The sequence below is a fragment of the Halichoeres trimaculatus genome, unplaced genomic scaffold (genome assembly GCF_033239565.1).
Source record: "Halichoeres trimaculatus isolate MK-OKI-2021-1 unplaced genomic scaffold, fHalTri1.1 fHalTri1_scaffold_8, whole genome shotgun sequence".
In the NCBI taxonomy this organism is placed as follows: Eukaryota; Metazoa; Chordata; class Actinopteri; order Labriformes; family Labridae; genus Halichoeres; species Halichoeres trimaculatus.
Window position 1 is genome coordinate 949,939 of NW_027437186.1, and position 15,314 is coordinate 965,252.

General features: G+C 42.4%; 1 protein-coding gene across 1 annotated transcript; it reads right to left on the minus strand.

Moving 5' to 3' along the window:
* Positions 1–1,028: 1,028 nt before the first annotated feature.
* mcmbp (minichromosome maintenance complex binding protein) lies at positions 1,029–15,106 on the minus strand. Its single transcript, XM_074676660.1, has 16 exons — positions 14,499–15,106; positions 12,772–12,863; positions 12,515–12,655; positions 12,387–12,428; positions 12,217–12,306; positions 12,009–12,129; positions 9,245–9,387; positions 6,560–6,657; positions 6,303–6,484; positions 4,270–4,393; positions 2,988–3,105; positions 2,738–2,903; positions 2,518–2,651; positions 1,458–1,625; positions 1,245–1,333; positions 1,029–1,155 (listed from the first exon to the last, which is right to left on the minus strand). Exons 1-16 carry the CDS (start codon positions 14,557–14,559, stop codon positions 1,029–1,031), a joined length of 1,896 nt encoding a protein of 631 aa, XP_074532761.1. The 5' UTR covers positions 14,560–15,106.
* Positions 15,107–15,314: the final 208 nt, after the last annotated feature.

The window sequence follows — 15,314 nt, forward strand, 5'->3', positions numbered from 1 at the left end:
TTGTATTTAACTTTCCAAGCACTGTCCACAGTGCAACACGTTATGTGAGGTCTGATGGTAAACAATATGCCTTTGTAGGCTGTTCCATTAGCATCTCCTTTTGAGCAGAGGCAGGACACTTGCCTTGGATTGGAAGGAAGTGGCTTCGGAGGCACTGCCTTCCAAGGCAAGGCAAGGCAAGGTACCTGGGCTTTGGGAAACAGCCCATATTTTTAACAAGTTCATGTTTTCCTAACAATCAACAGATTTACATTGTAAATTTTAATGTGTACAGCCCCATCAGCTGTACTTTATCTCAAATACTACATCATTTAAGGTTGTCAGACTTTTAGAAGGGTACAGCGCTCTCTTTCCACCTTAAATCGTTATCATTTCAGTGTCATTTTACAGTAAAAATCAAAGTGTTTTCTAGTCCCATGATTAACTGTTATTGAATTGATTTAATACAGTAAAAGAACATTTTTGGTTTTACAGTCCTTTGTTGCTATCAGATGGTGTTTTTCTGATTTTCTTAGCACTGTAAACTGTAACCATTTCAAAGGAGGCTGAGAGAAGATTTGTGGGGCTTCTACAGCCCTAAAGGGTCCAACAACATTCATGACACCAAGTTAATCTTGTTTTGCTCATAAATTTGAGACTTTGATCATGGGAGATGAATTTAATTAAATCGATTTATCTACGCTATCTCCAATGCCCTGATCCACTGATGTGACCAAACTGTTTATCCACCCAGACAAAAAACAACTTACAGAAAGTCAACTCCAGGTCTGAATATCACTGATTGCATTTCACTGATTCACACTTTGTTTTAAGCCATTGCCTACTGATGGCTCTGAATCCTGGGACAGACTGAAGCTAATTTGTTCTTGTCGTAGGCCACACGGTGTCGGTCTGTTCTTGACAGAGAAATAAAATCAGCTCAACCAAAGAACAAAAGCCAAAGAGACACTGCGTATGAAAAACATCTTTAATTTCAAAGCATCGCTTATCAAACGAAACAAAAACACTGAATCAGTTTGTGCAGACCATCACTGCTCGTTGCCGTTGACACGTGTGTGCTGCTCCATCCTGCTCCTCCTCAGACTCTCGATGTGTTTGACCCTCAACCAGCTGTCCCTGGACAGAGAGGTCTGCCCGAGGCTGAGGGACAGCAACCTGCAGATCACCACACAGTCAGTCAGCCCAACGCTGTCAGAAACACACCTGATCAAGCTGGTATTTTTAAAAGACAAAAAGGAGCACACCTGGCAACGACAAGCATCCTGTGGAAGTCTTCAGCAGACATGCTCTGAGGGTCGTCCCTCCTCATCTCCACAAAGTCATTCTCCAGGGACTGAAAGGAAAGAGGCATTTAGAGACGGTCTGCAGCATACAGGGACTAGACGGGACAGCAGCTAACACATCACAACTTATTTATCTGAAGATACCTCAAGCTAACAGACGACAGCATTCCCTACCTTCACCACATCATCAGAGATGCTGTAATCCAGCAGCTGAGCCACTGTCAGGTAGATCCTGAACTTGTTCAGCTGTGAAGCAGCATTCAGAGGCAGGTGGATACTGCTCAGGTACTCCTCCACCTGAGCCGGGTTCACCTGAGACTGCAGGTGTATGTGGCAGTCTGACTGTGGAGACAGAGAAATAAAAAGGTCTAAAAATAATAACTTTCAGATCCATGCCTGCATGTTCCGCACATTTCCCATTAGTCTTTGTGTGTCTGGACGATTGTTTACGTCCTGAGAAGGTCACTTGGCCCCTGCAGTGCTTGGTGTGTCCTGTGGAGCCCACAGAATTAACCCGTTATAAATAAAGTTGTAGAGACAGTGACCTGAGAGTAGCCTGAGTGTACCTTCCTACAGCGTGATGTGCCGTCTGATTTAAGCTCTATACTGACTCCACAGCCCGCAACAGCTTCTGTTTGTCTCTGTTAAACTCCCTCCGTCTGTGGCAATGGTGGACAAAGTACTCAACTCCAGTGCCTCAAATCTTACTCAACTACCACTCAAGTTTAAGTGCTGAGGTACTGACTTTTAAAATACTTCACTACTCAAAAGGACATGTATGTGAAGAGAAGTACATTTCTAACATCAGAACATTTTTTCTAAGTGCTTTAACAGAACCTTTAACTCTGAACCACCTGATGATGGCAGACTTGTGTAGAGCCACTCTGCCACAGAAAGTCTACAGAAACTGTAGGAGCACAGTGTGTGGCCAACTGCATTCTGGAAAAGAAAAAAACCCAAACAGCTGACAACAGACCCCCCCCCCCCACATTAAATAAACTTTATATTCTTTATAGAGCCAGACCCCAAAGACCCAAAAGTCTTTTCCTCTCTCATAGATCAGATGTAGACCTTGTTCTTCTTTCTAACAGCCAAACAGCCTGATGTTATTTGTCTCAGTTCAAGTTTTAAACTGGATTCTGAATTTGTCTGGAGGTTGAAACGCTGCATGCTGCTGTCTTGGCTCATACCCCCAGGTGGTTTAAATACCAGCCTCATCCCACTTTGCTCTTACTGGCAGCAGCGAGCGTCCCTCGGATGTGATGAGCACGTTAATGTTGCAGGGGAATTCCATCTGGTGGTAGTTAAAGTCATATTCAACTTTCTGCCACGAGATCACGTTTCCCAGGGCCGTGACATTTCGCACACCTACGAGAGGAAGACAGAGAGCACGGTCAGTGTGGGAGCAGTCAGAGTGCACGCTGCAGGGAGGTGACAACAAAAGGAGGACTTACCTGTCGTATCCAACTGCCCCTGCTCCAGCTTGGTTTCATCCAGGAAGAGAACCGTGTTTTTGGCCAGCTGCAGGACCCCACTCAGGAGCCGGTTCCCCACGTAATCCTTTTTGGGAACCATCCGCATTTGATTCATGTTCTGAAGGCTCATGGGAAGGTAGTACGACTGCAGCAATAAAAACAAAGTGTATTTTCTTTAGCTGAACATGTCGTACTTCCAGAACTGGTTTTCAACGACACGCTGACTCACAGAGGGCACCAGCTGCTGGATGATCCTGTAGACGTGTTCAGTGTAAGAGCTGGAGGGTGGACAGCCGCTGAGGTTCAAGGTGAATTTACCCAACGGGAGAACATCTCGCCTGGTGTACCTTTAAGTAAATAAAAACACTATGATGAGAAGAAAGACCTCCTGGAGCAGAGCAGGGACTGAGGACATCACTGGAGATGCTCATCAACCCAAACAGCTCCACGCCATGATGAAAGGTCTCAGGGAGACGCTCCCCAAAAAGAAGATCCTGTGCAGGACACTGACAGCTTCATGTTGAGGAGGTTTACAGTTTGAAGAGGGAAGCTCAAACACCTCAGTCATTTACGGACACATGCTCAGACACCATAAATCCAAGTGTCTCCAAGACATGACTGCTGTTTTAACTGTTTTGAATCTACTGACGTTCTTCGTCATGAAAGAAAGGGTATGCTGCTTTCTTTCCTGTATTCTAAACGCAGATCTAAACTAATAATCCTGGATGTTCAGACTGAGCATAAGCAGATCTTCAAACCTCTACATATATATCCCTGAACCTGTCCATAAACTCATCAAAACACTCTGCCCTGAACATGGCACCTGCATCTGTACCAGAGTTTCACAAGGGAGGGCGGGCCTCAAACAGCAAAGTCTGTCTCCAGAGTGCTGGCCAATCATAGAGGAAGAGGTTTGTGGAGCAGGGGGCTTAAAGAGACAGCAGCTAAAACAAAGTGTTGAAGCAGAGACTGAAATACAGTTTTAATAAAAACACCAGGGAGAGGAAAATAGTTGTTTAAAGACCTCCTCTCTGCTCCTGACAGATATTCAGGAGACGTCCAAAGAGCTCAGACACTCCGTTACATTTATCAGGAGTTCTCAGTAAAACTTCATGCTTCTGAGAATTTTCCTAGAGTGCTCGGGCTCTCCGTTTCCTGTGGACAATTTCTGCATCACACACCTCTGAGAATTTCTAACTTCTGCACAAAGACGCACAGGCAAAAAGGAACCTTTGAAGTACAAAAAAACTGTCATTCAAAAGATTTTTGAATTTTGAACACAGAGATCCCATGGCAAGCGTGTGATGCACAATTCCTGCCGTGGGTCCACACACGACAGAAAGGAGGAATTGAAAAAAAATGTAAACAGTGTAAACAACTTCTCTCCTCTAGTTTAGTGCTCTACCGTGGTAGACATGCATTTGTGATATACCACCCTGTCTCATTTCTGTGTGTGACATTTGTGCAGATGGCGTAACCCAGCCTTATTCACATATTACAAACTAACTTACACACTAGAGATGATATGCAGGATGAGGTACTCTGCAGCCAGAGCGTCCCCCAGGAGAACCTGAGTCAAGTACGTGTGCAGCTCGGCTTTGATCACAGCCATCTCGCTCAGGCTTGAAGATAAAGCTGAGGTGAAAGAAACAAAAGAGTTAAAATACATTTTTGAAGTTGTAGCATGAAGTATCTAGACTTCATGATTAATCTGCTCAGAAAGATTTACAGGACAGAGCTTTATGTAATGAGCCCCCTCCCACATGCTTTGCCCACGGACATGTTTCAACACTGATGGTTTTCTTCATCTCTGCCACTGATCTGTGCTCAAACAATCTACATCTCCTACATCTCCCACAGACATCCTCAGTTTACAGAGGCTGAATCCAAACCAGCTAAAAGCACAGTGACTATGACTTCAGGTCTTATTAAGAAACAACATGTGCACCCAGGATGAATTATGGCATGGCTAACATTGATTAGCAGTAGGCTAAATAAATGTTACCATACCTTTTATAAAAAAGTGTCTTAAGTAGTCTTCATCAGAGCTGGGCAATGATGACACAGATGTCATTATGGTTAAATTTTCACACCAGTTCATACTGATAATTATCACATTTGACATATTTGAATGATTTCCTTGTTTCAATGGTGATGCAGGTTTTTGATCCTGAGCTGAAGAGAACTGATGCTTGATCAGCTCTGAGATGAAGATGTCCCATCAGCTTCCTAATTACATTTTATTCAAGGTGCTAATAAGGGCCGAGACTATACCACACTGTTCACACTTTGATTCCTGCAACATGATTGGCCGATTGCCATTGTCTTCTGTGTATCATAAATGTTGAGTGAAAACTAGTGTTAAGGGCAAACAGCGCCCCTCCATAGGCAGTGGTTGGATGGTGTAATTACAGGTATAAATATCGCTGCAAGCAGAGATCAGAAGGTCCTCGCGCTCTTGCTGGTCCTTTCACACCCATTCGTCATGCTATCTAAGTCCTCTGTCAAGGTTTCATCCCTGTGTGTTTGAAAAACGTAGCAATTTCCCTCCTTCAGTGAGTCACATGACCAGCTGCACTGAACTCATAATGAGTGTGTGACATCATCCACTGCTGCAAATGAAGAGTGAGAGTAACAGAATTTTTAGAAAAAACTTCTCATAGACACCACAATTTTACCCAAATCACTGTAAAGAAATGTCATATTTCTGTAAGACTTTTTTGTCAGGAATACATCCATGCCATTTTCAAAGCTGTACAACTTTTACTTTTTTGAGTAGAAGCCAAAATGCAGCAGCTTGATCTTCCGCTCCCATTCAGTCTTAATAGGGGCGCTGAGACGGGCTTCTTATGAGTTTAACAACTTTCAGGTCTTGTCATTTGAAAACTGGGTCCAAAACACCAAAATCTGGCAGAACTTTAGTATTGCAGGGTCCAGTCTGTCATGTGAGCAAATTTCAAGGCTATTCCACTTATAATTACTGACTTTTTAGATTTTGTTTCAGGGCCAAAAAAAAGTGTGAAAATCTTATTTTAAAAGTCAATTGCCAGCTTCCTGTTGGAGATAGCTCAGGGGTGTCAGTGTATGATTTTTGTGTCTCAATGAGACAAACATTTTGATTTTGGTTTGATCCCTGTACAATATTCCTACTGGCCACTAGCCATTTTTGTGTGCCTAGGTGGGGCTACAGAGCAAATTATGGGATGTTGGGGGTCAAGTTTGGTATCATATCAAAATTTTTTGGCAATCATAATGCGTGTGCCAATTTTGGTGAGTTTTGAGCATGTTTAGGGGGTCTAGTAAGCGTTTAAAGAACAGAGGGAATAGCAAGCAAAAAACCAGGCAGGAACATAGTATCCTCTCCCTCTGGGTGGGGCCCTCTCCTAGCTCTGCTAGAAGAGAGTCCTCTCCCTTTGGCACGGACCTTGAATATAAAGAATTTTTACCCAGCATTTGATATTTTCATACTGCAGTACTAGCTGTTATCACTGTGGTTGTATGGTTTTGACAGCTGTAAGGGGTTTGGAAGCTGTGTCTGTCTTACTCTCCGCACGGGAAGTGTCGTCCTCCAGGGCGGCTGAGGGCAGCAGGGGGTTGTTGCTTGACAGTTTCTTGGCGTAGAGCATGTGGAGACGTGGGACCAGTGAGGCTGGTGGGCTGTGCACTTTCTGTTCCTCTATGGACTCAATGCACTCTGTGGGGTCGAGGAGAGAGGAGGAGGCAGCGCTGTGCAGACAAACCGTGAGTGAGTGACCAATATGCTCATTATACCAGGGTGGAACCCAAATGAGAATTTCTTACCTCTTATCGGCTAAAGCACTGAGTGCTGGGCTGACAGAGAGGATCCCGTAGACCTCCACTGTTTCATTCAGCTTGAAGCTGTCCCAGTCCTCGTACACCTGCACACATCAAGCAACGTTCAGCTTCTGATCCACCTTCAGGAAACCAGCAGCTGTTGCTCCTGAAGTCCTCTGGAGAAGAAATCTCCCCTTGGGATTAATACAGTTTTTCTGATTCTGATGTTTATGTCTCTTCTGGCTTTTCTAACTTTTTAAACTAAAATGAATTAGAACCATATATTTAAACTGCCTGTATTATTATTCCATGGGATTATGAATGAGTAAATGTGTGTTGAGCTAATCTCTGATGGCACTTGTTGAGTGTGTCATTGACTAACCATGGGCATCACACCACAACAAATGTTGGGGGGGTTACGTCCCCCTCACCTTAAAAAATAAGCAGTTCCAACCCCCCCACATTTGCTGTCAAAAGTATGAGTGCATATCTGCTCCAGCGTTCTTTCCACTGCTTCACTATTAAATCCATTCCATTATTTATCGTGAAGAATACCCATATCAATAGTAATCCACTCCGTGGTTTACAGCTTTCCTACACAAAGCTGCTTCACATTAAAATCCGTTCCACTTTATCAGTAGGGGAATACAAATGTCAACAGGACTCCACTCCGCATTTTCCTGGTTTCCTACTGCACAGCTGCATCATACAGGCATATTGACTGAGTAGGATCAATTACAGAAAGATGGACATCAGGAGGGGGAGGTTCAAAGAAAAGGAAAGTAAGTTAAAGTTGCCTGAGTATTCCCAAGTTTCTCAAGTTTCATTTAAACATTTATGAGCCTTTCCTTGAGTGACCAAACAGTTAAGTTGTCCGAGGTTTCTGCCTGTTAAAGTTGTTCCTCTCCATTGTAACTTGCTAGATGCTGCAAAGTCCTGTACTCATGGTGGGTTAAGATATGATCAGACTCCTTAACTTGTCTTGATGTTGGGTTTCTGCTAATAAAATTTTATTAACATTTACGGGTCTAGACCTGTGAATGTTTTTGTAAAGTGTATTGAAATAACATTTGTTATGATTTGGCACTATACAAATAAAGATTGACTGATTGATAGATTAAGCTGCGTTCTCCCATGGCCAAACTCAGCCAGCTTTTCACATAAGAATGTTCTCAGAAGAACACCCCGAGCCACCTGGCTGGCGTGTCTGTCTCAGCAGACACCCTGCACGGGAGCAGTGCTGCCAACCGAGCTTCTTTCAGCCATATTTACCGATTATTCCGACTCCTCTAGCAACCTTTTTTTCAAAACCCGACAAGTGACAAATCTAGTGACTTTTTCTGGGTTTATTGGAGGCTTGAGAGACTGTGACCTTAAAACACGTATTGTTGCTGCTCTGCTCCTCTCAGTGTGCAGCAGATGCTGCCTTGAGCCCCTCCCTGTCTCAGAGCACTCTCAGGCAGCTGACTGTACCACTCAGCAGTCCCTCTCAGCTGCAGTCAAAGCAGGAGGTGTTCAGCCCTCTACGTCCAGACTGCATGTAAACCACACTGTGAAGGCACTTTAAAAGTTTTCCTTTTTGTATTGTTTTGGTTTATTTAAAACTAAAGAAAAAAGAAAAAGTCTTATCAACCTAAGGGTTAAAAATGTTCATATCTCACTGTGATTTCTGGTAGACTCTTTAAAGGATCATAAGTTTCAAAAGGAAACCAAAGTTTAGAAAGCTAAGATTAAAAAATAAATTAACAAAACAAATAAAAAGTACACTTTAAATATTTGCCAGAGCATCTCTCGTAAGTCACTTTTGCTGGTCTTCAGCCAGGATAAATGATGAGGGATGGAACTGTGCTGTTAAAAAGCAAGAATCAACTAAAATAAGTTCATTTGCAGTTCTAAACATACAAGTTATACAAGTTCTTTTTTTACTTTTCCCTCTTGTGACGTTATTCCTCTCTCTGCCAGCGTCCATTAAAAGTACTTTAGGTCTGAACACACATTTGTCCATTTCTGAACTGTCTAACTGCTCAGCCATGTCTTAAGGAGGTGGCCCATTTCCAATGTAACCTAAATAAATATTAGGCTGCTATTCTGCCTGTGTATTTGATATGCTGATAACATGACTGAGCTTTATCACAGAAAGCTTCATATGACCAGTCTACATTAAGCTTGTTTTAATTATTAATATGCTCAATGCATCTCCATGTCTCCTGAAAAAGGTGGATGAGACTGAGAGTGAGGCAGAGGCAGGGACAGCATGCAGGGGCAGTGGAGGCAGCTCTGTTGCTGAGGTGTGTGCTGAAAGCTGATAGGTAGTTCTAAATAATGTCACATGACTTATTGGGAAACTTAGTATTTTATAAATCCTCTAATGCCCAGTGCCTAAGTATGTGGATAAAATATTGCAAAAGCATAATCCTTAAATGGAATAGAGAACAAGGACAAAAAAGTTGTCAGTGTCAGTCCTCTGTGTTACACCACAGCGTTATAGTAGACATTAATTGCAGATCACCCAGACCCCCACCAAAATATGTCCCCCTCACATTCAAAAAGCTGCTGACGCCCTTGGGACCGACACCTGAGACCAGGATCAGATGGGTTCAGCCCTACCAATTCTTGTGTAAAATTCCAGCTCAAATCTATTGAATAGGGGTCTGGACTGCACTTCAACCCAGTATCAGAGATGTAACCCACCTTGACAAGGCATGAAGGGCCTTTCTCTCCCTGAAGGGGGAAGTTCAGGTCGAGTTGAGAGACACATGGCGTTTGACTGGAAGGAACTTCAGTCTCCTGTCTTTTAAAGTCTCCACTCCCGTGCTGTTCTGTGGGGATCTGACCTAGAGTCAAAGAAAAAGCATTCTGCTTTAACAACAGACATTATGTCTCCGTCACATACGATGATACACCCACTGACTATGATAACACGGTGCTACCAGCCTCCAGACCAGATGTTCTAAGAACACTTAGTGAAAAGTAATACTGTCTGTCAGTGGACCGACAGTCAGTGCACAGACAGTCAGTGGACAGACAGACAGGCAGATGCAATGGACATTCTGAGGAAAGCCCGTGACCATGCAGGACAACTCAAATACAAAGGAAATCTGATCGCCATATACCCGGACTTTACAGCAAAAGTCGCCAAGGCCAGAGCAGCTTTCACAGAGGTCAGGAGGATGCTACAGAGGAGGAAGGTAATCTGATATGGACTTTGCTTTTCAGCTACACTCACAACAAGGACTCACACAACTCACAACTCACAACATGGAGAAGGAGTTCATTGATGCCACCAGAGCTCTGGATTATGTGAAAAAACATAATCCCAGCCAATAAATCTGAGCATTGATCAGAGTTGACAAATGTGCAAACTCCTGGGTTTACATACGTGAGTATATCACACAGACATCGAGGTGAGGTGATAACAGTCACGTTTTGTTTAGATGTTGTACAGGATCACATATGATTAAGCACGATTTCTTTGCTTATATGAGGTAATCAAGAGGAAATATGACTTTATAGGTAACATTCTGTTTCTTATCATTATAAAGACCGCATTTTGTTTTCCATTACTGTTACCCATAGGCCACCATTGTATTACAATGCATACATCTTCAAGGTTTTTTTTTCCCTTGTTGTTTTTTTCTTTTGTTTATTCACGCATGCCCTTAAATAGTGAATTTATACCTCTAATAATAATATTTCTATACATCACAGTCTTACATTAACATTAAGATGTCAGTATGTTCATAAATGACATGATGAGGTTCTGCAGGAGCCCATGTGGCCTTCATTTCCATTACAACTTCATTGTAAAATCAAAGCAATATTTCTGAAGTTTCCATACAGTACAACAGAGCCTTGCCGGTGTTTCCATTACTACTAGAGCTGTGCACAGATTGAGTAAAACAAAAGGTAACGCCATCTGGATGCTGCACTGATGATGATGCCGATTCATTGAACATTTCTGTTTTTATTCACGTGTCAAACTGTCGACCGTGATCATGCCAACTCAAAACAGGCAGAACAAAACACTGAATGAAACTCATCATCTCCAGCTCGTCTAATCTCTCTCTCTCTCACACACACACACACACACATATCTCCACCCCTCCCTCCTTCTGCACTCTTACCCATACCTGCCAACACTCATCTTCTGCGGGAGTCTCCTGTTGTTTGCACTCAAATGTGGATCAACCAAAAGGCAAAAAGTTCAACACACAAACACACACACACACTGAGGACCACCTCCTCATTTGAATATTATTCTCCTTTTGTATTTCACACTGACAGTGTCTGCCACATAAAATAGATTAACATGAGAGCAGAGAGCTGTTATCTATTTATTTATTGACATTTGATTCTATTTCAAAGTTTATTTTTGTATGTATTTTTACTTTGTTCATGTATTTATTTACTTAGTTGTGTATATATTTGTTATTCTTTTTCCCTTTTTTAATTTTTATTTTTGGCAGTTTTGGTCCTCTCAAACCAAAAAGAGCACACAGGTAGCTGAGTCTGAGACCTGGGTAATAATAAACGAGCCAGAAAACTATGTCGAGAAAGAGAACGACACCAAAACTATCTGAATATTAATGGTTTGTATTTTAGGATTACTAAAAAGACCGGTTGATAGTTTGATAATACACTGTAGTTTTGCTTTGAAAATAAAATCTGTTTCTGTTCATCATAATTTATAGATTCACTTATTATTTGACAGCCATAGTGAATCCATGTTTGGTCATAACCTCAGCCCAAACCAACTTTTTCATTAAACGCACAAAGTAAAAACTGGATTCAGAATACCAGCGGTTAACATTCTTTCTTTGTGGTCAAACCTGGTTACCTGAGGTTGATTAAGAAGACACATTTAATAACACAGCTGCAGAAGTCGCTGGTGTTTCAGTGTAAAGTCTGACCCTGTTAACTGGTGACTTTGAGCCAACAGCCACTGACACATTCAGCTGAAGTTCACCAGTTAGCACAGTCACTCTTTGCTCCAGAACACTTGTAGCTCTGCAATGGCCTGAACTGGCTAGAAGTTGACTCCATGGTGCAGTATTGTTTCTGACAGCTGACCATAGAACAACCAGACATTTTGATGCTGCTGACAGCTTTAATTTGGTGTTTAAAAAACGAGAATTTGTCTGAAAGAATGGAGCTAAACACTACTTCTGCAAAAGCAAAATTTGTGTGCATCTTTATGATGACGTAGGTTGTGAACAGGTCTATAGTCACAAATCTATGGCGTTCCATTCACCTTGACCAAGCTGCCAAACTGTTTCTTTTATATCATATGAAGTAACTGGAAATCCGCCTTTCAACCTGCCCCACCAACTTCTTCTCCAGGGCTGCTGTTGAGCTGATTATTCCCACAGGATAGTAAAAAAGTGTAGAAAGGTGCACTTTAGCATTTCTGGATGCTTCTAATTTGCATATAGCTTCATGTGTCCTTCATACTTACCAGGAAAAAGCTCCTTCTGCGATGTGTTCATGTCTACGTCTTCCTCGTAGCTCCGTTTCTGTCTGGTTGGTGTGTACGAGGTTGAAGGAGTCACTTTCACCTGGCTCAGGCTGGCATAGCAGTGCAAGAATTAAGAAACCTTTGGAGCAGTACTTGAATACAGAAAATACCATCAGCTAAAGAACATCTCTGTACAAAATCAGGATATGTCCTTCACCCAGGGACTTTCTCCAGGAATGGGCACACAGTAGAAGGTCTGTCTCTCTGCAGTCACTATGTTCCTGGAGTTTAAGTCCACCTGTTGATCAAAACCATGTGTCTATTACTGAAACTGAACAATCATGAATCTATTGAGAGGCTTAGTAGAAGATGACGTACCCCATACTCAGTCACATCTCTGTACTTTCCACAATGCAACACCTGGGTACAGTGGGACAGTGAATATAAAGATGGAGGAAAATATTGAATAATTAAAAAGATGCCCTAGGTGCCAACCAGGTGCTTACTTTAGCCTTTGTACTAGAATCCAGGGTCTCATACTCTCCCATGTAGAACTCTGGATCAAACATGTCCTGTATGAAGCAGCGAAACTTCACCAGACTGTTGGGCTTCAGGTAGTGCAGAGGAACGTCATTCAAAGAGGGGACCTGCGCCAGCATAAACGTAATTATTATCTACATAATGTTCTTCAGCAGGCCGAGGCTCTGGAGTGTAGAAACCTTGTGTTGACATCAAATGTTAAAAAGATTAAGAGCTCCTTTACCCAGGTATGAGCACTGTTCTCTTTCAGGTGCTCCTTAAAGAAGTCCACTGCTTTGGCCTCCCATCCTGAGTTTGGATTACTGTGTGAGGTGGCTACAAAGACAAAAGAGGAATGACTCGCCTTCTAAAATGAAAGTTCATTATGGCAGTTCTCAAACCAACAGTTGTTTCTACAATGCCAATAAGTCAAATAATGCTTCACTGACAGTAATAATGGGAACATCAGATTGGTCAGGTTTTCTAATGGAGAGTTGGTACCTTTGAAGGGCTGACTAGAAACTTTCCAGCCTTGACACATAAAGCATGTGCAGAAGTATTTAAGACTGCAGTTGAAGCGCAGATGGCCTGGTGGTTTAGGTCTTGTTCCATGAGGTTTGCCCTCGTGCAGGTGGCCCAGGTTTGAATCCAGTGGCCTCTTTCAGGCATGCCATGCTCCACTCTCACCCTGTTTCCTGCTCTATCAACTGTCCTAAATAGTATCCCATTTAAAGGACAAAAATCCCCAAAACTAAAGTACATTAAGAAAAAAAATGCAGTTCACTGAGTGTCCACTGAGTGGTTTCTGGCTGCAGAAACACCAGAAACCACATACACACCAAACCAAAACAGCTGATCATTCGTTCAAAAAGTGGTTTTGCTCCTATTTCTCTAACAGCACACTGAATGATGGGAATTATTTTGTGAACCTTTATTTTCAAAGTTGTTTGACTTACCAGTTTTCTCACACAAGGGTAAGACTTGACTGACAGGTAGGCAGCCTCCAGCTGTCTGCTAAAATGGCAACGACTCTCTTTATATTACCCTAACTCAAACTTAGCTAGGCTGAGTCAAGTTTCTTCAATGCTCCGTGTCCAGTTGATAGGCTTCGAAAGTCTGTATGAGAAACAAACCGTTGATGTCACAGAGACTATGATACCATATCAAACAGTCTATGGTGGGTTTTTCCAGGTGGTCCTAGCTTCCTCAAACAGTCCAATAACAAACTCATCATGTTGAGTGACAACTCTCAAAGACCCGTAGGAGTGAGTGTCTGGGTTCAATGGTTGAATACCTGTAATGTTAGCCCTGTGATTGGTGGGTGACATGTCAGCGATGTACCGCACCATGTGACCAGTAACTGCTGGGAACAGCTGTCAGATAGAAACGAACCATTATGCTACGTTCCAGCCTCCTGAGATCGATGATTATGGACTGAGAACTTAAAACTTTAACACATAGTTAAATTGAATGCGACTGGGAATATTTAAATCTGCTTAACTTAACTCTGTTAGGACTCATAAAGACAAGGCTAGTCTACAACCACCATTTAAAATATACTAATGGAAAATACTCCACACTAACAACAGGTAAAGAAGCTACAACCAGCCTAGATCAGGCATGCTCAAAGTCAGGCCAGGTCATGGTCCAGGGTCTATTTTCATCTGGTCCCTCGTCTTTATCTTACAGTGCATTAATTCTGACACTGAAGTGAATCATGTACCAATGAAGTGAACATTTCCATTTTCTGTTGAGGTCACAAACCAAACCAAAGTCTGTCTAACTGACATCCATGTTGACTGTACATGGGCTGCTTTAAAGCTAAAGCTGTGAGAGAAGGTGAGAGGGTTCAAAAATACATCAAATGACACAAAACAAGTTAAGAGTTGTGAGATGGAGCAAAAGACCAAAATTGGTGCAGAATGCAGGATAAGTAGCTATTTGAGAGTTGAATTCCGGTGTTTCTCTTACCAAATATCTCTTCAATAACTGCCAGAGGATTGTTAATCCAGCTCTGTGGGGAAGTCATCATTGGTTTAAACGTTACGTCCCAAATTTGCAAAAAATACGCGGCGTTAATAGCTGCTATGGTACTTTTTGTTTAGTAAACTTTTCGGGCACTCAGAGAGGCAGATGTCAGCGCGGGAACCTCGCGTCACGAATGCACAGTAGAGTTGGCTTGTTTGGTACTAGGAGACGCCCCGGTGCACGGAGTTAATGTACTATCTTTACTGACCCGTACTGCGTTGGTCCCTTGAGGGGCTGCGGAGCTCGATTATAACTTTAGTTTAACTGCGTAGGAACATGGAATGTTTTGTTTGATAAATCTATTTTTCGCCACAGTACCGTGCAATCTAGAAGCCGGGGGATCCCGAAGCAGATAACAATGCTCTCCTCTATCCTCGTGCATCGGTCGAACCGGAAGCATTTAGGAGGGATATGATTTGAGCAAAGCCGGAGAAAGTAGTCACCGTATTCTATGATAAAGTCCGTGATATTTACTTTTTGTTGACTTGTATTTACTATACACTAGTGATGGTGAGATGAAGCCTCATGAAGCATCGAACCACTTGAGCCAAGTGGTTCGAGAAAGGGTTCATCTCGCGAAGCTTCATTTGCTCACGAAACCACCTGCTGGTCAGGCACATAATCACAGGCAATTATAGCTTAACCATATAATGTGTGATTCATTGAACTTCTGTGCCTGTTTTTGCTCTTGGGAACGACTGTTAATTACAAAAATGAAAATAAAAAAAATGTTCAACCAAATAAATTCTTTACATAAAT

Bases quoted from the DNA above. Each gene is read 5' to 3' on its own strand.
- mcmbp (XM_074676660.1), bottom strand. From the start codon at position 14,559: ATGATGACTTCCCCACAGAGCTGGATTAACAATCCTCTGGCAGTTATT. The intron at 12,429-12,514 runs GTAAGCACCTGG...CACTGTACCCAG, and splicing joins ATTCTAGTACAAAGGCTAAA to GTGTTGCATTGTGGAAAGTA. The intron at 3,106-4,269 runs GTAAGTTAGTTT...ATTTACTTAAAG, and splicing joins CTGCATATCATCTCTAGTGT to GTACACCAGGCGAGATGTTC.